Source organism: Dromaius novaehollandiae, chromosome 30 (assembly GCF_036370855.1).
Source record: "Dromaius novaehollandiae isolate bDroNov1 chromosome 30, bDroNov1.hap1, whole genome shotgun sequence".
NCBI lineage: Eukaryota > Metazoa > Chordata > Aves > Casuariiformes > Dromaiidae > Dromaius > Dromaius novaehollandiae.
Window position 1 is genome coordinate 2,008,397 of NC_088128.1, and position 25,081 is coordinate 2,033,477.

Sequence of the window (25,081 nt, forward strand, 5' to 3'; positions counted from 1 at the left end):
TCGTGGGGGTGGAAAGCAGCAGCCTGCTGTGCCCACAGGGAGCAGCATCCTTCCTTCTGAAAGCAGCAGCATCGCCCAAGGAGCCAGCTCTGGCCCTGGTCTTGTGCTGAGTGTTTGCACGCAGCTTGTGAGCCTGGAGTGCCTTGGTCACCTTCTGGTGTCACCACAAGAGCTTCCCTGTGTGTCTGAGCTCAGAAGCCAGGGGAAGGCAACGAGCAGAGCAGTGCCTGGGGAGTGTGCAAGTGGCGAGTGTCCTGTGTCCATCTCTTCTTGCTGGCACTTGGTTGTATCTAGCAGAAGAGCCAGCTGTGTGGGGCAGAAACAGTGTGTTTGCAGACTAGCTGCCACAGCCGAGGTCTGGTGTGAGGTCAAGGCCTGGTGCAGTGCTGAGTTGATGTGACAATGTCAGAAGCTCTTTCTAGTGCAGCTGCTCCCTCAGCTGATCTCTGTACCTGGGCACTGGAAATGGAAGTGGTGTCCTGCTGTCATTTAGCAGGTGCTACAGAACAAGTTGCTCACAGCTAGGACTTGATAGTAAATGAAATGCAAGTGCAATTGTTCTCTTTTGTGATTTGGTGCCAGGGTGACAGAGTGGAGATGTTGCATGACCTGGAGAGAATCCTGCCAGGAGATGAAAGCCGTTTGCAGAAGACTGTTGTGTACGGAGTGATCACAGCGTACTCAAGGGCCATGCGAGTGGCCCAGGTGAGGGGCCTTCTCCTCTGTGAAGGTCTGCACTTTTCTGGTCGGTTGTGACTCGGTACCAGCTAGGCCAGCAGCAGGCACATCGATGCTGTTTGTGCTTGTGAGATCAGTTGTGCCTCTGAACCTGGTAGGCCAACAGCATGCACATAGCTTTGGTGATGCTGGTGAGGTCCCTCCTGTCTCAGTGCCTCACAAACAGGGAGCAGGCCCATTGCTGCTGTTGGTGTTTTTGTGGCCAGCTGTGCATCAGTGCGTGATTGGCGATGAGCAGGCAGGTTTGTGCTTGTTTAGGTCACTTGTGCCTCAGTCACTAACAGGCCAGGAGCAGACCAATGGCTTCATGGCTGCCTGAGAGGTCACTTCAGCCTCAGTACCTGAGAGTGCAGCTCAATGCATATTGCTGGTGTTTGTGTTGGTGAAGTCATTCGGCCTGAGGATCTGCTAGGCCACCAGCAGCCATGTTGCTCATTTTTGCACTTGTGAGGTGGCTTTTGCTTCAGTATCTCATTAGACAGCATCAAGCACGCTGCTGCTTTTGTGCTTGTGAGGTCACTTCTGCCTCAGTGTGTGATAGGCCAGCAGCAAGCACATGGCTTCAGTGCAGATTCTGAGGTCATTGTTGCTGAAGAATCTGATAGGCCAGCAGCAGAGCCATTGCCTGTTTCTGGTTCTGAGCTCCCATCTGTGTAAGTGCCTGGTAGAGCAGCGTTATGAAGAGCAGTGCTGTTTGTGTGTCTGAGGTTCGTGTGCCTCAGTCCGTGATAGGCCAGCAGCAGGCACATGGCTTCAATGCAGACTGTGAGGTCACTTTTGTTTTAGCATTGGAGAGGCCAGTGGTAGGCACATGGCTGCTGTTTGTGGTTTTGAAGTCACTTCTGCCTCTGTGGCTGAAAGGGCAGTGCTGGTTATGTGGTTGCTGTTTGCGGTTGTGAGGTCACTTGTGTCTCAGTGCCTGATAGGCCAGTACTGGTCACATGGCTGGTGTTTGTGCTTATGAGGTCACTTCCACCTCAGTGCCTGATAGGCCAGTGCTGTGGTCATGGTTGCTGTTTCTGGTTGTGAGGTCACTTGTGCCTCAGTGCCTGCTCAGCAGTACTGCTCCTGTGCCTGCTGTTTCCTGTGGTCAGGTCACTTGTGCCTGAGTGCCTGATAGGCCAGTGCTGGTCAGGTGGCTGGTGTTTGTGGTCGTGAGGTCACTTACACCTTGGTTCCTGATAGGCCCTTGGTGGTCAAATGGCTGTTGTCTGTGCTTGTGAGGTCACGTTTTCCTGAGTGTGTTACAGGTGAGCAGCTAGGCGACGGCTTCAAGGCTGACAGTGAGGTCACTCGTGCCAAGCAGATGGCATATTGCTACCATTTGCGCTCGTGAGGTCATTTGTGACTCAGACACTTTGAGGGCCTCTTCAGGCATATGGCTTTGAACTGGACTGTGAGGTAACCATTGCACCAATACGCGATAGGCTAGGTGTAGGTGCTGATTTTTTGGTGTAGTACCTGGTCCCTGAGGGGTGTTTGGCTGCCCTGTGAGCATGGTGAGGGGATGATGTGAATCTGTGCTGTCACGATGTGACTCAGGGAGGCCGTTGAGTAGCTGGCTGAGCCTTGGGGAGGGCAGGGGGAGCTGCAGGAGGTGATAGCTGTGTGCCTGGGGTGTGGGGAGTGAGGTCACGACTGTCTGCAAGAGCTGGGCCAGGAGATCACCATTGGCAAATCAATTCTTTGTCAGTAGCTGACAGGCCAGCAGGAAGCACATGGCTCAGCTACTGATGATGAGGTCACTTCTGCTGGAGTAGCTGATAGGCCAGCTGCAGGATCAAGGCTTGGATGTTGGTTGTGAGGTCACTTGTGACTGATGAGCTGCTTGGATGGCAGCAGAGTTGTGGCTGGAAAGGTGGCTGTGAGGTCACTTCTGCCTGAGCAGTTGGTAGGGCAGCAGCAGGTCCCTGGCTGGGATCTGTGCTTTTGAGATCATGCTGCTGAGCAGCTGGTAGGTCAGCATTTGTCTCAGAGCTGGGGAAGTTATCATGAGGTAGCTGCTGTCTCAGAGGCTTGAAGGCCAGTGACAGGCACATGGCTGTGAAGGGGACTGTGAGGTCATCTCCTTCTGAGTCCCTGATAGGCCAGCAGCAGGCGCCTGCCTGGGAAGTCCCTTGTGAGGTCACTGCAGACAGAGCAGCTGGCAGGCCAGCAGCAGGCTGTGAAGTGGAGGATGTGCTGCTGTGGTCAGCTATGTCTGCCCGTGACAGGGCAGTAGCAGGCCCATTGCTGGGAACTGACTTTGAGGTCATTTCCTCCAGAGCAGCAGGGAGGCCAGCAGCAGGTGCGTGGCAGGGACAGTGTTTGTGAGCTCAGCTCTGTCTCAGTGCTTGACAGACTGTGTGGAGGCACATTGCTGGGAGAGTCGCTGTGAGGTCACCTCTCTCTTCAAGGATCACACTTAGCTAATGGTTTGGGCATTTGCTTGTGAGGTCACTTGTGCCTGCGTGCCTGATAGGCCAGCAGCAGGCAGATGGGTGTGGAAGTTGATAGTGAGGTCTCCTTGGCAGAGGACCTGGTAGGGCAGCAGCATGTTGGTGGCTGGGGAAGGTATTCTGAGGAAACTTGTGTCTCTAAAGCCACAGGCCATCAGCAGGCACCTGGTGGGGACATGCACTTGTGAGGTCACTTCTACGTGAGCAACTGCCAGGCCAGCAGCTGTTGGTGATAAGGTGACTTCAGGGTTTGGTGAGTGTGCCAGGAGGAGGGATTGGCACCTGCAGCTCTCTACAGCAATATAGAAATGCAAGTATGTGCGAAGCTGATAGGCAGCACTTGACTCCTGTGTGGGGTCAGTGGTTGTGAGGTCCTGTCTGCCTGAGTACCTGATAGGCCACCAACAGGCACAGGGCTAGGATGTAGGTTTTGTGGTCACTCCTGTCTCTGCAGCTGATTGGCCAGCAGCAGGCACATGACTTGGATTTTGATTGTTTAGTTCCTTCTGCCCAAGTACCTGACTGGATAGCAGCAGGCACAGAGCTGGGTCATGTCCATCAGGAAGCTGAAAGGCCATCGGCTGATGTCTGGGCTTGGATGTTGTTTGTGAGGTTCTTTGTACCTGATCAGCTGATGGGCCACTGAGAGGCTGATAGGTGGCAAAGCTATGATGAGGTGATTTACGTCTTGGAAGTTCCTAAGCTACTAGGAGGACCCTGGCTGTGAAGATGACAGTGATGTCACTTCTGTCTCTGAAGATGATGGTCCAGCAGCAGGCACTGGGTGTGGAAGTGCCTGTGAGGTCACCTCTGTCTGTGCAGCTTAGAGGCCAGCAGCAAGTGTACAGCTTGGATGTTCATTGTGCAGTCCCTTATAATGGAGCAGCTGATAGGTCAGTACCAAGTACATGGCAGTGAAGGGGACTGGTGACTGTGAGGTCCCTGCAGTGTCAGCTCTTGATAGGCCATCAGGAGGCACATGGCTTGGATGTTGACTGTGAAGTCACCTCTGCCGTAGTACCTGACTGGATAGCAGCAGGCAAATAGCTGGGTCATGTCCATGAGAGAAGCAGAAGGGCCTGCAGCAGGCACCTGGGCTTGACAGATGATTGTGAGGTGACTTCTTTCTGAGCAGCTGACAGGTCAGCCTTTGGCTCATGCTGAAGGTAATTGTTTGTGAGGTCACTTGTCCTGGAGAATGTGATAGGAAAGCAGCAGGCTCAGAGCATGGCATGTGCTTCTGAGGTCACTTGTGCCTGAGGACCTGCTTAGACAGCAGGCACAGAGCCCTCGCCCTGCTGGCAACACTCTTCCCAGTGCAGCCCAGGAAGCCATTGGCTTTCTTTGCCATGAGGACACGTTGCTGCCTCATGCTATTTCATGTTTTCTACCAGGACCTCCAGGTCCTTCTCTGCAAAGCTGCTTTCCAACCGGTTATCACCTTCCTGGTGCATAGGGTTACTCTTTCTCACGTACAAGACTACATATCCCTTTGTGAAGCTTCATGAGGTTCCTCTGTGCCCGTTTCTCCAGCCTGCCAAGGTCCCTCTGAATGACAGTGCAAACAGCTGTTGTATCATGGCTGTATTTTAGGAGAAGCTTGTAAGCCCTTAGGAGGCACATGACCCTGCAGGGAACTGTGAGGTCACTTCAGTGTCTGCAGGTGATGGGCCAGGAGCAAGCACAGGAGCTGGAAACTGTCTGTGAGGTGACTTGTGCCTGAGTGCCTGATAGGCCAGCAGCAGGCACATGGGTTGGATTGTGATTGTGAGGTCACTTCTGCATGAGTACCTGACTGGATAGCAGCAGGCACATAGCTGGGTGATGTCCCTCTGAGAAGGTGACCTGCCAGCAGCAGGCATATAGGGTTGGAAGATGATGATGAGAGTACTGGTTTCTGAGGGGCTGACAGGCTCCAAAGCTCAAAGGCCAATCTGAGGCACATGGCCATGAAGGTGACAGTGAGGTCACTTCTGTTTCTGCAAGTGATGGGCAAGGAGCAGGCACATGGGCATTCTGTGAGGTGACTTGTGTCTCAGTACCTGGGGTGTGATTTTTCTACCTGTGTGGTTTGCACCTCAAAGTAGGTGGTTCCATCCTCTCCAGTCTTTCTTTCCTGAAGCTCAGATATGCATGTTTTGCCATCAGGGGAGCTGAATCCCACCCATGACTGTTAAGCCCATGCCCTGTGTTCATCCAGAGGACAGCAGGGAGGGTTTTCTCCTGTTGGCTTGCTCCCATGTCACAGGGGCTCTTCAGCTGGGATTTGTCTCCCCTTGTTTTGGACAACCGCTATTTGGAAGTCTGTCCACTCTTGCTCATACAGGCTTCTGTTACAGCTGACAGAGGGTCTCAACCCTTATCCGGGGTAATTCATCCTTGCAGCACCATGAACTCACCCGGCTCCTTCATCCTCTTGGCCTCTGGGAACCTGATCTGCCCAGGCACAGCCTGGCTATTAGCTCACTCCTGCACTGTTTTTTGGAGGTGAACCCCCTCTGAGATGATATCCCAAGTGTGGATCTGAAGCTACTTTGGACAAAGGTGCCCTCTTGGCACTGAGGTGTGGAATAAAACAAGTGAGATTCAGTTCCTTCTGGAATCGCCACGCCTGTCCCAGCAGGCCTTGCACAGTTAAACTCACCCACCCATCAGCAAACTGGACATTAGAGCACGCAGTGTGACTCCTGCTTGGTAGCACACTATATAAAACCCCCTGTGCCTGGTAGTAATCATCATGCAAGACTTTGGGCACACTGAGCTGCCACTGAGCTGAGCCTTCCAGATCCTGCCTGTGCTGTCCCTGGGCTGCAGGGGCAGCACCCTGGGCTCGGAGGAGATCTAGGCGAGGAGCTGTGCACTGCTCGGTGGCAGGTCCGCTGCAGAAGGGCGAGTCCTGAGCAGGGTGGCCGTGAGCCGTGCCTGCCTGCCTGCCGGCCGCGGGCTGGTGGGGTGGCTGCAGCAGAGGTGCCCTCGCAATCAGCACCCAGACAGGGCCCTGTCACCTGCATCACCCCCTCCCCTCCCCAGGGCTGTCACTGCTGCTGGGTGGGCTCTCCGAGGTGTTGGGTGACATCACAGTGCCTGCTGGCCAGCACATCTGCTGAGGGCCACTCAGGCTGCTGCAGTGGAAGTGACCTCACAATCAACACTGCAGCCATGTCCTTTTTGCCTGCCTCTTCCCATCCTCTGCAGACGCAGAGGAAAGGACAGAGGGGCAGAAGAAGAGATAGGAAATACGTCTATTTGAATACAGTAGTTCCTCAGAACAAAGTTTCTCCATGCAGAGTGCTGGTAGGAAATGAATCAGAAATGAATAACTGTAAGTATATATATATGTATATAATAAATATATGCAATAAAAAAAGAAATAAAAAATCCATTCCAATTGATAAAAGTTGTGGAGATGAGGATTTTTTTCAGTTCTTGCATAGAGTTATCTTTTGAATAGGTTTCACCCTATGACTAAAAGTCGGTGTTCAGGCCTTTGTTCATCTGCCCACACATAGAGGCTATTGCTACCTGAGATGCCCTGGGGTGGCTGTGTGGCTATGTGGAGCTGGGAAATGTGACCCAGGACCTACGAGAACCTTTCTGGAGCATTAGGTCATCAGAAATCGCTCAAGACCTCTCTGGGGCACATCTTATTTCTCTCCCTTGACTAGAAAGGCAAGTCCAAACACTTGCGTTAGACATAGATGTGCACTCAAGTGGCCTGGCATTGGTGAGATCAGCCTCCTCCCTGTTGTCACCTCAAATTCAGTAGCACTTCATTTACTGTGCAGGGAAGGAAACGGGAGTGTGGCTAGATGGTTAGGGACTCCTTTCAGACATCCCTCTAACACAGCTATGTTGAGGTTTGTGCAGATTTGGCCATCCAAAGATGCAGCATTTCACTGAAGCTGGTCACCCTGCTTGCTTCTATCAGTCAAGAGAGCCTGACACCTCAGAGTGTGACTCACTCTGTGCAGAGTGAGGAGTGGCATGGACAGCCATGGGCAGGTGGTGGTTTTGGTGCCCTGGACTCTGTGCGAGGCACAAAAATATCTGTTTTAATGGTGCAGGCTTGATTGTAACAGAAAGGTCTAGAAACAGTCAATACAAGACGAAACAAGGAAGAAATTAAGAGAAGGATCCAAAGCGAAGGAATGTTTGGTTGCAGTTTCCAGGTTTTAACCTTCTTTGTGTTCTTATGGTCCTTCTGTGCTTTGTTTTCTTTTCTTTAATATAGTGGTCTTTTATGGGGATTTTGTGGGGTTTTCTGTTTTTTTTGGGGGGGGGTTTCAAAGGGAAAGTGATATTCAGAACTGGGGTGGGATGCCATCACAGGGTCACAGACATGTGGTGCCATTGCAGGTGCCCTGGTGCCCTCTGCCCAGCCTCCCTCTGCAGCTCCCAGGGGCTCCGGTCTCCTGCAGGTCCCCTGTGAGAGCTGCCAGGCCCAGACAGGTGCCTCAGAGACACCGGGGCCTCTCCAAGGGCCACTGGGTGCTTGTGGTTGGACACCTGAGCTCTGCTTGGAAAGGTGAAGAACAGTTTTTAAGATTTAAAAAATATTAACACACTTGCATCAGCTGAAAGGATTGACTAATCTTAGTGCCAATGTTTTCCCATGATGAAATAGTAGAAAGTTTGAGGAAGGCTATTAATCTCAGGAGAAAAGAATTGATCTGTCCCTGACAACTTGCGTTACTGCTCTATTGTGCTGTGGATGGCATCTCAGTAATCTTTCACATATTCCCCCATGTCCTGATTAAAGGGATCATTTCTAAAGTCCCCTTTGCATCAGACTATCTGGACATATGCACTTTCCATAGTTCTCCAGGTTTCCTCCTCCCCTTGCTCTTTATCCATTCAGATACTCAGCTCTCTAGCTCTGCTCTGAGCTGCAGGGAGTCTGAAGCTTCCCTCCTCTTTCAGGAGTCTAACTGTCTCTTTACCCAGCTCTTTAGCTGTATCTCTATCTAGGTGTATGTCTCCTGCCTTTAACATTTCAAGGAAGGTTATTGCTTGTGGAAAGTGGAGCTGACTGGAGGCAGCTTGGACTTAACATACAGCAGAGGAGTGTATTTGACTTTTTATTAAACTGGATCGTATTTTATTTTTCTTTGTTTGCAGTTAAGAAAAATCCTCCTGTGTCTGCAGCTAGTTCTCTAAGGCAAGCAGGTGGGAACTGGTGCAGAGGAGCTGTAAGACTGAGCTAGAGCCTTGAGTGGAAAAAGGTTAGATTTTAGCAAGAGTGATGCAAGTCCCCAGTGGCTGAAGAGGGAAATTGCAGGGTTGGGGAGGTGGGAGGAAGGTTGTCCATGCAGGTCTCTTATCAAAACTGCTGCTTTTCCTCCATGTCCAGACCTCATTAGGGGACATTCTGGATCAATATCAATTGGAGAATGTGGAGATCACTTATTCTGCAACATGAAGAATAAAGAAAGCTTAAAAAGCAGACATCTTTCTCTGCAGGTGCTCACTGAAACCTTGCTCTTGTAAATGTGCTCTTGCAATATCTCCAGTTATGCACACAAGAATTGAAGAAGTGAAGAAAATTATGGGTAATTATGGAAAATTATGGAAAGAGACATGGCTCCCCAGGGGCTATATGCATTTAATGATCCCTCTGGTGTATTTGGGTCAGAACTTCAGATGTTGAGAGGAGGCTGAACAAGCCCCTCAAGAAATTGAAGTCAGATGTAAATCCCCAAGTTTCTTGAAGCATTAATGGGTCCCACTGAGGGCCATTACCAAAGAAGGCTCCCAGGGGCTGATTAGAGCACAAAGTTGGAGGCCCTGATTGCAGGCAGGCAAAGGCAGTGTGCATGTGGCTCTGATGCCAAGTCAACCTGGATGTGTGTTATCAAGCAGAGCAGCCAGGCACTGACAGCCAGCCCCAGGGAAGGGTGATCCTTTCCCTCAGGTGTTGCTCAGGGCTCTTCCTGGAGGCAGTGTGCGGTTTGGGATGTGCAATGCCGAGTGCAGGACAATGATACGGCACCTCCTGGGCTCCCTGGGGATGAGGAAGCAGCAAGGCCACCGTGCTTTCAGGAGATGGTGTCTTCTCAGAGGCCTTGATGGCAAAGACACCAAGAGGACAAAGACATCAGTTCTGTTGGGAGCTGAGCCCTCGCAGTGCCCTGGGCTGTCTCCACCACAAACTGTCCTACACTGTCCCACGCCTGTGCCTGTTTCCCTGCAGACGGCAGATACTCACCCTGCTTCCCCACCTTGCTTTCACCCCAGGATGTCTCCACCTCTACTGATGTCTTTCTTCCTCACTTGCTTTTCCTTGAAACACAAAGCCAGCGGCTGATCACAGGCTCCCCCTGGGTGACCTCTGGCACCACAGCACTGCCCTACGAGTGACATTTCCTAATGTCACAGCTGAACCCCACAAGCTGCAGGTTGTTGCTCTTTCCCCTTCTCTTGCTGTTTCCCACTACCAAGAAAAGCTCCATCATCTCTGAAACAATTCTTCAAACAGTGACAAGCAGTGACTCTACTGCCCTCAGCCTCCCCTTCACCAGGCTAAAGCAGCCCTGGTCCTGCAGCCTCTCCATAAAGGCCTTGTCCTTTAGACCCCTAACCTCATCTTGGCAGACCTCCTCTGGACCCTCTCCAGTTCCTCCCCATTCCTCCAGTAGAGGGCATCCACACTGGGACACCCTGTTATAGATGTGGCCTCACCAGTGTTGAGATGCGGGGGATAATAATTCACCTTGTCTGGGTGGCCGCTCACTCCCTAATGCTGCCCCGTATGCAGCTGGCCTGATTTATGGTGAGCACGCAGCACTGGCTCATGTGACATCTCTTGCACCGTCCAGGTCCTTCTCCTCAGGGTCACTCCTCTACCCGTCAAGTCCCAGCCTAATCTGATGCACAAGCTGTTCTGCCCCCCAATACAGCACCTGCCATTTCTCCTTGTACAATGTCATGAAGTTTCTGTCAGCCAATTTCCCAAGTCTTTCAAGACCCCTTGGCTTTGCACCACTGTTCTCCACCCTTTGAGCCAGGCAGCCTCCAGCTCATTTCCCACACCCTCCATTGCTTACTCCTCCATCCCACCTCTCCCCAGTCTGGCTACAAAGAAGTTATGGAAGACCATGTCAAAGGCCTTCCTACATTCAAGGAGTGCATGCACTGCACTCCCCTTCTCCACACAGCCAGTCATCCCATCACAGAAGGCAGTCAGGTTGGCCAGGCACAATTTGCCCTCGATGACTTCGTGCTGGCTGTTTCCAATGCCCTCACGTGGCTGGAACCAGCTCCAGGAAGATTTGCTTCCCAGGGCCTGTGGTGACACTGACCAGCCCATCACTGCCCAGATCCTCTTTCCTGTCCTTCTTGAAGATGGATGTAATGTTTGGCAGGCAGGAGGTGAGGGTTGGGGGCCGGGCAGCGGCTGTGGGGCTGTGCCAGCTCCTGCTGCATCACTGGTCCCTGCAGTGTGGAGAAGAGGGACAGAGGACAAGGCAGCATGGGGGTGGTGGCAGGTTGGCAGGGGCAGGTCACCAGGGGCAGGAGCCAGTGGGGGCTGCAGCGAGGGGCCATGGCTGGTGTTTCAGCAGCACAGTGGCTGTCGCATTCACTTCACATGCAAAACTGCTGCACTGAGCCCAGGCAGAAACAAGCCATGTCCCTGGTGCCCGTGCCACCCTCCCAGCAGGACGGGGACACACAAGGAGCGTGCTCTGCCTGTTGTGGTGCTCAGGGCAGCTCCCCAAGGAGCACAGCTTTGCCTGAGGGACCTCTTGGTCCTTGGCCTTGGCTCCAGCACAGCTGGAGCAAGAACAAGAGCTCATGGGCCAGGCCAACATCCCCCTGGCACAGTCCCTGCGACAGCCTTCGGTGCCCCGTCCCCCACAGCCCTCCTGCTTTGGCAGCCTCCACAGTTTCTGCACCTTGCCCAGCCCTGGCCATGTCCCACGCAGGGGTTAGCACACAGCCATGCCCAGGGCCTGCTGGGGTCTGGGCCAGGAGAGAGGCTGCCTAGGCCTGGCTCTTCCCCTCCATACAGGCACTGAGCCCAGAAGGAACGAGCTGGCTGCACGGCAAGACTCACCCATAAAGCTGGGCTGTGCAGCCAGGGCTGCAAATGGCCTCCACTCTCCTGCACCCGGCATGTCTTGCTTCCCCTCCACGAGACCTGGCTCTGCCCCACAAACCCACCGGTGTGTGTCCTCACCCCAGGGAGGGCATCAGTGCTGGCCTGCCTGGCCACTCCTGGAGCCTCCCCTGTGCTCCCCGCAGGGCCCCGAGCTGGCGGTGCTGCTCTGCAGAGCGAGCGGGCTGTGGTGCCCCAGGGCCACGGGGTGACTCTGCACTGGCCGTGGTGGTTGGGGTGAGAAGCAGACCCAGCTGGACGGGCATCACTGCACCTGACAGCCCCCTACCAAGGGGTCTGTGACTGTGGATGATGCCCTGAGCAATCACAGGACATTTCACATGGCTCAGGCTGTGTTCAGGTGTGCCCCGAGATGCAGCCCATTGAAGGTGACATGAAGCACTCTCCAGGCTCCCTTCCCTCTGCCTGCAGGGTCCCCACTGTGGGCATCTGTCACCAGCCTGTCACAGGGCAGACAGTCCCAGGCAGACACCGCTTGACCATTCATCACCTCCAGGAGCACTGGGCACCCACAAGTGAGAGCTGAATGCAGCCCTCATTCCCTAACACAGCACCCCATGAGCTCATCGCCTTGAGCCCATGGAGACCCTCCAGAAAGCAACAGTCTTTTTCAAGGTGAAAGCCCTTGAGCGCTTTCTTTGCTTCAGCTTTTGAAGAAGAAACCAGCTTTCAAGCACAGCACTGAGGAAATCCCATTTTATTAGAAACAGGCCAGCTCTGACACAGTGACAGACACATTCACAGAAGGCCTCTGTGTCAGACAGATGGGGTTTGTGCCTCTGGAGAAGGCGGATGAGTTTAAATAATTCTGTACAAGCATGATTATCACAGATACAATGCCCAAAGCACAAGAGTTGTCTGAGATAAATTCAAGTCACGTACAAAGAAGGATGGGCAACTTATAGCTGCTGAACCGGTACCAGTTGAATCAGTTTCCTCAGTGCCTCCTTGAGCTCCTTGTTCCTCATGCTGTAGATGAGCGGGTTCACTGCTGGAGGCACCACCGAGTACAGAACAGCCACCATCAGATCCAGAGATGGGGAGGAGAGGGAGGGGGGCTTCAGGTAGGCATACATGTCAGTGCTGACAAACAGAGAGACCACGGCCAGGTGCGGGAGGCACATGGAGAAGGCTTTGTGTCGGCCCTGCTCAGAGGGGATCCTCAGCACAGCAGTGAAGATCTGCACGTAGGACACCACAATGAAAATGAAACACCCAAAGACTAAACAAACACTAGCCACAAGAAGCCCCACTTCCCTGAGGTAGGCATCTGAGCAGGAGAGCTTGAGAATATGGGGGATTTCACAGAAGAACTGGTCCACTCTGTTGCCTTGGCAGAGTGACATTGAAAATGTGTTCCCAGTGTGCAGGAGAGCATTGAGAAACCCACTGCCCCAGACAGCTGCTGCCATTTGGACACAAGCTCTGCTGCCCATGAGGGTGCCGTAGTGCAGGGGTCTGCAGACGGCAACAAAGCGGTCATAGGCCATGATGGTAGTAAGAAGGAAATATTCTGCTGAAATAAAGAAGACAAAGAAAATGACTTGTGCAGCACATCCTGAATAGGAAATGGCCCTGGTGTTCCACATGGATTTGGCTATGGATTTGGGGACAGTGGTGGAGATGGAGCCAAGGTCCAGGAGGGAGAGGTTGAGGAGGAAGAAGTACATGGGGGTGTGGAGGCGGTGGTCGCAGGCTATGGCTGTGATGATGAGGCCGTTGCCCAGGAGGGCAGCTAGGTAGATGCCCAGGAAGAGCGAGAAGTGCAAGAGCTGCAGCTCCCGTGTGTCTGCAAACGCCTGGAGGAGGAACTCATTGAGGGAGCTGCTGTTGGACATTTGCTGCCTCTGGGCTTTGGAGGACTGTCCAGGGAGGAAAAGACATTGAGAAGTTAGGACTCACTGTGAACAAACCCACAGCATTTCTCAGAGCAACTCCCCACATTTCCTTTCTCCTTACCAGGAGGACCTTCCTTCACCTTCTATGCTTGTGCTTTGGTCTGTGCTTTCTGAGTCTACCATGAGGAACAGGGTCCTCTGTCCATGGGCTCCAGAGGAATCAGGCCTGCCTGTTACACAGACACTCTGAATCAAAACAGGATGATCAGTCATTGTGCAGTTACAGTGTCTCCTTGCAGTGCTGTCAGCTGGAGTAGGTGAGACTCCTGAGCCCCTGGTTGGCTCAGCTCTAATCCAGTTGGCTGGGGACCCACGTGACCACCCAGCACATGCATAATTCATTGCTACTGATATACCTTAACCCCAGAGTATGTGACAATTACTGCAGTCACACTTTGTATTTGACTATTTACAAATGTCTTTGCTATGCACAATCTGATCACTGTTGCAGCAAGGACACTTTGGGACACTCCAGCCAGGATGGTTATCAACACATTTTGGGATACAAATTGGACTAGACACAGCAAGATTTGCCACTGGGGAACCTTCAGAAATTCCCACCTGCAGGGCTGCCATAATTCTTGGTCAAATACTTAATTGTCTGGGTCCAGTCAATCATCTAGCTTGAAGTTGGTCCATCCTCTCATGACAACCTGTGCATCTGTGCAGATGACTGGCCAGGAAATTCTCGGGCCAGGCAAGGAGCTAATGACCGAATTGCTCTGGGTGTACACACAAGCGTAGCCCTGGTACCCAGCCAAACCACAAGTGTGACTCCAGAACAAAACTGGTTTTTCATATTTGAAACTCATCTGTAACTCCAGTCCCTTAGCTCTCACCAGATGCTCTGCCACACTGGCTACATGGCGATAGCAAACAGCAACATGTATTTGGGGGTGTGGTGAGGGGGCAGTTTCTCACCACACATGGAGCACATATACTTAATGGATAGAAATCCTTGGCTTTTTCCATTCCTAGAGAATCCTGAGGGGCAAAAGTGTTTGGGTTAGTGCATTGCCCAAAAGAAGATGTCTCCTTAGGGAGACTTGGCACATTCCCCAGCCCTACAGACTGCATCGCCCAAAGACCCACAGGCTAGAAGGGGTCTGGGACCCCTTGCTCCCATGCAAACACCTCCAGATCCAGGGCACGCAGGAAAGCCTGCATCTTACTCAGCTGTGCACATCCCCCTGCAGAGGAGGTTTTGCTCTCAGCCACTCTGTCAGGCAGTGGTAAAATGGGCACACACAGGAGAGACGCACATCTGCTCTCCTGGAGCCTGGACTGCAACGGAGGTGACTCCTGCCCTGGATGCTGTGGCCTTGAGGGCAGAGGCTCTGCTGGGTGGCAGAGGAGACACAGGGGCTGGCTCAGGGGAAGGCATCTGCATTGCAGAAGCTGTCAGGGAATTGCCCACATCCACCCTCCCACAGCCTTTCCTGTGAGAAGTTTCCTCTCTTTCATGCACCATCCTGCTGCTGCCTGGCACTGTCCCAGGGGCAGATACCTTCAGGTCTGCAGGTGCTAAGCAGCAGCTCAGACCAACCCTGAGGAGGCTAATAAAGATTATGGTGGTGCTGCATGTAGGCAGAGGGGTGGCTGAAGGGATTTGCTGAGGTTCCTTGCAGACTTTTTGATCTCTCTGTGAAACAGGTCAGTAGTTGCAGTTACTTGTCTGAACTGAACAGCTCTGTTTCCATTCCAGCCCTGTCAAAGGATGGGGAGATTAAGCACAGACTCAGGAAGGAACGCTCTGCCCTGTGCAGGTGTGACCAGCATATACCTTCCTCTGGAAAAGTCCCTTCAGAAAATGTCCTGGGGGTGATCTGGAGCTGAGAGCAGCCCTGAGCCATGCAGCACCCTCTCAACAGGAGAATGAACTTGCCCTGATGTAGGTCACTCCTTCCACCCACAGCTTCTCCCTGCAGCACCATAGGGAGTTCCCTGGGCAGGCTGAGTGCTGACCTTTGCAGGCAGCAGAGTCACTGCTCTGGGCACACAGCACTCTGGGGTGCAGGGACACTGCTCTGAAATGCAGCCCGTGCAGACGTGGGTGCCCTCCCTGGCTTCACACCCCTGCACCACCCCCTGAAGAATGTAGCTGCGATGCCCTGTCAATCTGATGGTGTGGCTGGGAATCTCTGCTCTAAAGCACCACCTGCTCCAAACAGGAGAAGCTGGCAGAGCTGCCCTGACAGACCTTCTCAGCTGTGGAAGGTTCCAGCTGCAGAAGAAACTGCCAGGAACCACAGCAGCATTGCCCTGCAGCCAGAGACTTACTGTGTCAAGGGCTGTGAAGATTTCTGCTCACAGTGAGCTCTCAGCCATCCTCCTGTTGCGGACTGCCTTTAACTTCTGAGTCGCTCATCTCATCCTGGCACCTGCAGGCAGTGCCCTGAGTCTTGCTGCTCCTTTAAGAGCAGCTGCTCCTGGACAGAGCTGTCTCTCTGTAGCTCCTGCCAGGTTGCCATGGGCTCCTGCAGTCCCAGGAGCCAGGCCCAGCTCAGGAGCAGAGGCCCAGCTGAAGATGTGACTTTCTCTGTGCCCTGTGCATCCTCGAGATGTTCCCAGGGCTCCAGGGCTGACGGTTCCTGAAAGGCAGCAGAGTCACCCTTGGAAAATGTCCACTGAAGTGGACTAAAATAATCACCGATGGTCCCTCCCTAAACAGTGGAGAGAGACTGATTTCAGGATTGCAGTTGCTCTCACCAGAGGATGGTTATCTCAGAAGAAGACAGGACACCTGCAAGAAGCCAGTTCATTGGCTTGTGCTTCAGGGACACATTTAGAGGAAGAAATCAATACATCTAATGCCCATTGAGAAGCCCCTTGGGATGGACTGGCATTCAGCCTCCCGTGCACTCCACAAACTCACAGGAGGTGGGATTCCCCTTGCCCAGGTTTTGGGGTGCATAACATGGGTGTCTGCAGGCAATCTCCTTGCCCAAGCTCCCACTGTGATCAATGGAGATGAAGGGTGGGCACCAGTTGTTTACACACACTTTTAGACATTTGAGGTGCCAGAGGTGGTCCAACATGTGTACCAGTGTCCCTTGCTCTGATGGAGCAACTAGGAGACCTGCATCCTTCCGGAGCATCTGCTAGGGGCCAGGTGGAGAATCTCCTTGGCCATCTGAAATGACACTTGATGTCTACTACTGCAAGAGCTCCCCTCACTCGGAAGCTGAACTATATGCAGATTCCAAACATTGCAAATGTAATTCAGGGCAGACACTTGATTTCATGCAACGATAAGAGGCCTGCAGAGCTGTCAAATGCATGAGGTGTCCAGCAGAACCACCATGCTTCTAGAAGGTACAGCATGGCATCTAAAGGAAGACCATGCCCTCTTGGAGTGGCTGCTGGGCAAGTGCCCCAGGGCATCTCGGGTTTCCTACCTGTTCCCAGACAACGGATCCTGACTGCTGCCTTTAGGCAAAGTCCATGCCATCTACATCCAAGCATGCTGCAAAGATGGAAGGCACATCACACCAAGGTCTCCACGCACATGCCTAGATTCTCACACCCTGCTCGTTTTCCTCTCCCTAAGCCTTTTCTCACTCCCAATGATAGGAACAGGGACTGTGCTAATGATTCAGCTGCAGCATGGCTGGATCACAGGCTGTTCAGGCCCAGGGACACCTTTCTCAGGGGCACCTTGTCCTACCTGGACATCCGGTCACATCCATCACAGGCCCCAAGGTGCTGCAAAGTCACCTTGGACACACATGCTACAGACTCAGCTCAGGCACCAAACACCTCTCCTGACATGGCTGCATGGCCCAGCCCTGTTTCTCTCTGGCCTTGAGTACTGCAGGGTTTGCTCCCTTAGTGGGTGCCTCATATCATCATTACATTGCCATCTGCTATCTATGCTGACAGGACTTTGTGCTGAACTTTGGCCTTTGCATACACGGTGTCTTTTGTTATTCGGAACAGGCTTCACAGCAACAATGCTGCGCTCAGCCCTGCTGCCACAGCTGAGGTTCTGCAGCCCAAATACACACAAATGCACAAAGCCTGGGCCACAAAACAAGAGGAAGGGGAGATGTACAAGCTGCTGCAGAACTACAAAAGCAACACTAGGCAATCTGAGGAAGTCTGTGGATCACAGACCCCGGTTCCCATGGGGAGACTTCAATCTCCCTGGCATTCCCTGGGAGGGCAATGCAGCAGGGTAGAAAGAGTACAAGAGGATTCGGGAGGGTGTGGGGGACAACTTCTGAGCACAGCTAAGCCAGACAGGTTAGCAACGGTGACACCTTCCTCGACCTGGAACCTGCAAAGAAGGAAGAACTGACCAGGTATGTGACAATCAGTACCGGCCTTGCGTTCAGGGGCCACGAGGTGGTGGAGCTTCTGCTCCTGAGGGGAGTGAGGAAGAAGAGTAGCAGAGTCCAGACTCTGGAGGTCAGAAGAGCAGACCTGGTCCTACTGGGGAGACTGGTTGAGGAATCCCATGGGAGGCAGCTCTGAAGGGCAAAGGAGCTCAGGACAGCTGGCAGGTCTTGAAGGACAGCTGGCAGGTCTTGAAGGACAGCATCCTCCAAGCTTGAGAATGGCCCATACTGATACCCAGGAGAACAAGCAGACATCTCAGGAGACAGGCTGGCTAAATGCACAAATGAACAACAGTGCAAAAAGGCAGCACACAGGAATGGGCAGAAGGGAGAGGCTGCAAAGGGGGAATTTTAAAACTGTGTCCAGGGAAGTGCGGAAGCAGTTAGGAAAGCCAAAGCTCCTCTAGGATTGATGCTTTCAGGGGATGTCAAAGGCACAAAGATGATCTGCTACTCCTTCAGAAACAGTAAAAGCATAAACAAGGAAAACGTGAGCCCATGGCTGAATGGGGCAGGGAATCTGGTATCAGCAGATGCAGATAGGTCTGGGGAACTCAATGCCTTTGCTTCAGCCTCCACCAAGAAGGTCTCCCAGGCCATTGTGCTTAGAGTTCAGGATTTCCAAGGAGAAAAATAACCACCAGTGCCTGAGGGTTGAGTCAGGAATGATTTGCAAGAACACAGGTCTATGGGATTGGATGGGCTGCAGCTAAGGGTGCTGAGAGAGCTGGCCTATCTAGCAAGGCCTCTCTCTATCATCTTGGAAAGCTGTGGAGACTCAGGGATGTCCCAATGACTAGAGCAAGGCAAATGATGCATCCATCTTCAAAAGAGGCGAAAAGGACAACCTGGGGAACTACAGGCCGTTCAGCCTCACTTTGGTCAGGAGAGTGTCATGGACCGAGTCTTCTCCGATCCCATTTCTAGCTAAACAAAGGAGAAGAAGGTGACTGGTAAAAGCCAGCATAGACTTACTCATAGGAAATGATGCCTCACCAACCTCACGGCCTTCTGTGTTAAAAGAACTGTGTTTGTGGATGAATGGAGAACAGTGAATGTCATTCACCTTGACTTTAGGAAGGCTTTTGACACTTTCTCCCACAGTATACTTGCACATCAGTTAGTGTGCAAGTTAGTCAGACAGCAGTGTGCCCGGGTAGCAAGGAAGGCCAACTGCCTGAAACAGGCTGAAAGCCTCCGACAGACCTGATGTCTTTGTCTTCTATGGCTGTTGTCTCTGTCACTGAGGCCTATGAGTGGACACGAGGGCCTCACTGTCCCCTTGTCCCCTTGCGGAGCCCAGCAGGTCTCATGTCATTGTCTTGCATGAATATTGCACACCCCAACATGCACACTGCCCCAGGAAGAGCCATGGAAAACATGTGGGGGAAAGGATCTCCCTTCCCAGGCTCTCAGTGTCCATGCTTGGACGTTTTGCTTGAAAAACACACCAATGGTTAACATGGTATCAGAGCCACCTGCACATTGCCTTTGCCTGCCTGTAATCAGTGATTACAATTTTCTGCTCTAATCAGCCTCCAGTGAGTCTTTGCTGCTAATGGCCCTCAGTGGGATCTATTAACTCTCTGCAACAGTTTGGGATTTGCTTCTGACTTTGACTTGAACATTTTGCTCCATCTCCTTGCAATAGCTGAGGTTCATGGACTCAGCACCAAATACACCTTGGGGCTCATTACAATGCAAAAAGCCCCGATGAACCTTGTCTCTCTGTATAATTTTCTTCAAGTCTTGCATGGCTAATTGGAGAGGTTTCAGGAGTGTAGCTGAAAGGTGGAGACTTCACAAATATAGAAGTATTTCTGCTTTTAAAGCTATTATTATTATTACTACAATGACTGTTATTATTATTAGTATTATCCAGCTTTCAGAATAAGTGACAGCAACATTCTCCAATTGCTATCAAAGGGTGTCTCTTAGTGGTCTGGACATGTAGGAAAAGCAGTGTCCCAGAGGTCACACACTGCACGGACAAACTTCCTCCCCATCTTCCCAGCCCTGCCATTTCCCTCATCAGCCACCTGGGACTTGTATCACTCTGGTTAAAAGCTACTCTTATTCCACTGAAGCCTGTAGCTGAATGTTGCATCTCATATGTCCCAATTCCCACCTGCTTGCCTTAGACAACTAGCTGCAAATAGACACACAAGGATTTTTCTTAATTGCAAGAGAAAAAATAAAGCTTGATATAGTTCCTTAAAGATAATTACACTCCTCAACTGTATGCTAAGTCCAAGCTGCCTCCAATGAGGTCCCCTTTCCACAAGGGATAGCCTGGCTAGAAATGTTCTGAATAGACAGGAAATGCTAGATAGAAACAGAATGAAGGACTTGCCCAGAGGAACAAAGTACTGAAAGACGGAGCAAGCTTTAAACTCCCCAACGCACAAATGAGCAGTGCAGTATGGGAATGAACAAAGACTAATGGAAGGAGTTGCACTGTTACAATGTCCAATAGTCTTCTGTAAAGGGGGTGTTAGAAATTGTTAATGTAATCAGGACATGAGGAAACAGAAGAGAGAGCCATACAGCTCCTGGGGGTCCTGCACTATGCTGGGGGCTGTGCTGCTCTTGGGCATCTTGGACCAGGCTGTGTTTCTGTACAAAAGTCTGGAAAAGCCTTGAGGCAAGCCCCTAGAGAAGAGGGATTTCCCTGGGCACCCAGAGCAACCCAGGCAGGACTCAGGCATGTCAAGGGAAACCCATCCCACCCACACCAAACCCACTGCTCTCCCCAGAGACCTCCCTGGAGCCTTGGACCAGGAGCAGGAGGGGGTGTGGGGGCATGGCCACGTTCCAGACTAGCCTCCATCAGGCCTCCAGCTCCACAACATGTCACAGCTTCAAGTGAGCTCTCTAAAGCAACACTTCCCATGGCCCTGGTGCATTGGTAAGACTTTGGGCAGGCACCCAGGAGACAGGGCAGAGAAAGGGCAGAGACCTCAGGGTGCACAGCTGGGCTCATGGCGTCACAGAGGGGGTGTCACAGGCTGAATGAGCAACCCAAAGAAGTAAACGAGTCCTTCCTTTTGCAGTGACTTGGAAAGCCCCTGACACTCTGACAGTGTTCAAGGGGGATGGAGTCTCCCTTCTGCAAGAGTCACCCCGAGACTGTGCAGAGATGAGGAAGAGCAGGAAGGCTGGTTGTAGGGACGTTCTCAAGCTTCAGCAGCTGCAGAGCTGGGAGCTGGGCATCTCTCAAACTTCTGAATGATCCCAAATGCAGGTTCTGAGACATTATATTGCCTTATAGGCTCCACACCAGAGCCCAGACAGCAGCGCTGCATGTCCTGAGAAACCCAGGGTCAAAAATGTGGGAGATCGAGGGTGCCAGGGCTGTACAGCCCCCAAGAGAGCCAGGGTTCAGAGGGGTCCAGGGTGCCAGGAACTGTACCCAGGCAAGAAACACTGCTTCAAGGTGACGCTGGATAGCCCAAGGAGCAAAATATGTCCAGAGATGAGGAGAGGATTTCCCCAGGCTCAGCCAGAAGGAAAGCTGGCCAAATTTCATGAGAAATGGGAAAATTTCCCCAGATATGCTACCTTGTTTGGCTCATGGCTTTGGATCCTGGCACAGACCAAGGTCCTATATAAAGCCCTGCAGATGATCTGTGTTAAGGGCACGTTTGCTCTTTCCTGGCATATCATACCTCTCTTAAGCACCACAGACCAAAAAATGTTGCTGAGGACTTCTTCTTCAAAAAAGACCCTGCTTTGGTGCCTAAAGGAGGAAGCCTCTGACTGTCCCATATTGTCCTACATGCTACTTCTACAAAGAGTGACACACAGCAGAAACCAGTTTTGAAGCTCACCAAAGCATCTCAGCCTGTGGCCATGCTTTGTGCTGTTTCATCCCACATGACTTTGATCCCAGCTTTGAAAAATGCCAAACCTTAAACCATCCCTGAAGCCCCTGATTCCCACACAGGTCTGCCCACGGCAGAGACCTGTTGGTGCAGGGATGCAGAAGTGACCTCTCCAGTGCCCCATTCTAGATATTTCACAGCCTTTGGCACCATCTGGAGACATTCCTGAAAGGTTTATCAGCAAGTTCTGGAAAATAACTGAGGTGAAGGGAGGTGACTGCTTTTCAGAACACGAGGGGAAACCTTTCTGCTCTCTCCCTGGCTGTGCCATCTCCATGCCAGTGACCTACTGAGCCCCCTGATGACATGAGCTGAGATCACAGTGGGATGTGCTGCATCACAGGGAGGTCTCCCCGGTGCCACAGCAGTGTCCTCACTTCCCTGTGAGGCCCAGGCGCTACTGGGCACTGCTCACGTGCTGCCAACTGCTGCCCTTTGAAGGCACTCCGTGGCAAGGAGAGGGAATGAGAGCCACGCTGGGGCCCCCCACCAACAGGCAGAGGACCTGGGGCACATTGGAAAGGAGTTTTGAGTGACGAGATGGGAAAAGTGACCTTCATTCTCAGCTGGAGAGGTGAGCCAGGGGCAAAAGGGCAAGCGAGGTGCAGGACTGCTGGACTGACACCATCAGCCCAGACCACAGTTCCTTGTTCCCAGTGCTCCTGCAGCTCTCCACTGAGGGTAAGGGCTTTGGGAGCTCCTTCCTGAGGGGTCGCACAGAGACTGTTAACTGCAAACAGGGCTGTGGATCCCGAGCTGTGGGAGTGGCTGCACAGGGTGGGGAGCTGCCGCGAGAGCCCTGTTGTAGGGTCCCGATGGAGACGAAGGGGCGAGAGGACGATGCCCTGCCCTGTGCTGCCACCCCACAAGTCCCCGCTGACCCCAAGCCTGTTTCTCTGAGCCGTGGGGGGCAGTGCTGGGGGGAGCCTAGCAGGGCCATCTCCCCCACCCCCTCCCAGCCCCACACCTGCACTGCCCAGCACCGACAGGCCCAGAGCTGCTCTGGCCCTGGCTGCCCCGGGGCCCCGGGGCTCCTCAGCCCTGCGGAGTGATGCACCGGGGCCCAGCGCAGTCCTGCAGAGAGCAGCCCCTGCCTGGCTGTGTCCCAGCCCTGCCGGGCGCAGCGTGAGGGCTGCCGATCCCTGGGGCTGCTATGGATTGAGGGACGGGGCTCCAGGGGCCAGAGGGCCCTGCCCTGCCTGGGGGCAACAGGATACTGCCTATGGGCTCCAGCACCCTGGCCATGCCCAGGATCCCCGCACCGGCACCAGCAGTGGCCCCAGGGCTCCTCCCCCACGCCCGGCACAGCCCCCGGGCGCAGGGCAGCCAGGAGCCCCACGGGGCCCCGCAGCAGAGCCCAGACCCTGCAAGGCAGTGGCTGGGCCCCGGGGCCCCGCACTGCCCAGGCACACGGCGCCGGGCTGCCCCCAGGCCCTGCTGCGCCACACGCTGCCGCCCACAACATGGTGCCCCACCACGGAGCTGGGGGGGGGGGGTGGGGGGTGGGGGGGTGCAGAGCTGGCCACCAGGGCAGGAGGCTGCTATTTTCCCTTGGAAAAGCCCCAGTGCTGCCTCCTATTGGCTGGTGTGAGGAGCAGGGTGGGAATGGGTTTGAGTGGTGGCTCTGCCAGCCAATCAGAGTGCAGCATGAGGAAAAACCCAGCCATGGAAGTGGGGCAGGATCAAAGTGGGAGCGAGGGGGTGGGGGAGAGTGGATGCCAGTGGGGCTGGCGGGGCTGCAGGCGCATCCTAATGGCGGCGGGTGCCCTCCCGCTGGAGTGGGGGCAACGGTGCTGCCCTGGGGCTGCTTTCCTCCAGGAGCTGCAGCAGGGGCTGGTGGGGCCGGGAGCACGGGACAAAGTGCCCTGGCCCTGGGGCAGCTGCCCTGCGAGCCACATGTGCCGGCTGCCCCCGAGCAGCTGGGCCGGGGTGGCTGGGGGGGTTTGGGGGCAGGAAGCTTTGCCCCTGCCCTGGGTCGCAGACCCCTTGTCCAGCCTTTCCTGGAGCTGCTGCTTTGGGGCAGTAACTGGTCCGTAGCGGGTGTTTTGCTGCCCGATGAGCATTGCGAGGCCCCGGGGTGAGTCCAGGCGGCCGCTCAGGAGCTGGCTGAGCCTTGGGGGAGGCAGGGGCAGCTGCAGGCGGCAATAGCCGCTTGGCTGGGCTGTGGGCAGGGAGGTCACAGCTGTCTGCGAGAGCTGGGCCAGGAGATCCCCAGTGTCAGATCAGCTCTTGGTCAGTAGCTGCCAGGCCAGCAGGAGACCTGTGGCTTGGCTCTGTGCTTTGGAGCTCACTTCTGCCGGAGCAGCTGATAAGCCAGGATTTGGATCATGGCTGGGGAAGTTATTGTGAGGTAGCTGCTCTCTCAGAGGCTCATAGGCCAGTGACAGGCACGTGGCTGTGAAGGGGACTGTGAGGTCATCTCCTTCTGAGTCCCTGATAGGCCAGCAGCAGGCCCCTGCCTGGGAAGTCCCTTGTGAGGTCACTGCAGACAGAGCAGCTGGCAGGCCAGCAGCTGGCCCCTGGCTGGGAACTGACTCTGAGGTCCCTCCTGTGCCAGCAGCCTCTGGGGCTGCAGCAGGCGCCTGGCTGTAAAGGTGCCTGTGAGGTGCCTTCTGGGTGAGAAGCCGATAGGCCAGCAGCAGGCTGTGAAGTGGGGAATGTGCTGGTGAGGTCAGCTGTGTCTCGGTACGTGATAGGCCAGCAGCAGCAGGCCCTTTGCTGGGAATTGGCTTTGAGGTCATTTCCTCCAGAGCAGCAGGGAGGCCAGCAGCAGGCATGTGGCAGAGAAATGTTTGTGAGCTCACCTCACACAGGCACATTGCTGGGAGAGTCACTGTGAGGTCACTTGTCTCTGCAGGGCTAGCACTTGGCTAATGGCTTGGGTATTTGCTTGTGAGGTCGCTTCTGTCTGAGTCCCTGATAGGCCAGCAGCAGGCAGATGGGTGTGGAAGCAGATTGTGAGGTCTCCTGGGTCAGAGTACCTGGTAGGGCAGCAGCATGTTCATGGCTGCGGATGTTATTTCAAGGAAACTTCTGCCTCTGAAGTCCGCAGACCATCAGCAGGCACCTGGTGGGGATATGGACTTCTGAGGTCACTTCTGTCTGAGCAGCTGCTAGGCCAGGAGAAGGCCCATGGCTTGGATGTTGGCGGTGAGGTCACTTCTGGGTTTGGTGAGTGTGCTGGGAGGAGGGATTGACACCTGCAGAGCTCTACAGCAATATAGAGATGCAACTAATAAATCAAGCAGAAGTAGACAGTAATACTCCACACCATCTGATACAAATCTTATTCCACTCCATCATGGTGAATTAGTAGTGCTACATTTAAAATGAGGATTATGTTCTCTGGTAAATGTAGACATGGAGTTTGACTTTGTACTTCTTGCTAAGCATAGCTTTACAGCCTGCTCCTGGTGGATGAAGGAGTCCAGCTAGAATTTCTATGCTGTTAAATGAATGAAGTGCTGATGTGAGCAGTGAGATCAGTAATTTGATTTCCAGTGTCTGTGTGCTGCAGAAAATTCTGCCCCATCCAAATACCAGGGGGTTTCTGAGCTTTTTCTCCCAGATCTGAAGGATATCTCTGTCCTTTGATTCCTGGAGGTGGGAAGTGAGCAGGCGCAGGGCTGTGCCTGGCTTTTGAGAGGAAGGACCTGTTGCAAGGCCT

General features: G+C 53.5%; 1 protein-coding gene across 1 annotated transcript in view; it reads left to right on the forward strand.

Annotated features, from left to right (window-relative positions):
• Positions 1–25,081, forward strand: part of LOC135324022 (olfactory receptor 5B12-like) — a gene marked incomplete at its 5' end in the record, with an annotated part of 45,997 nt that overhangs the window by 15,139 nt on the left and 5,777 nt on the right. Inside the window, one exon of the mRNA XM_064499456.1 lies at positions 583–705. Within this exon, the coding sequence (XP_064355526.1) occupies positions 583–705 (123 nt within the window). The remainder of the gene's footprint in view (positions 1–582; positions 706–25,081) is intronic.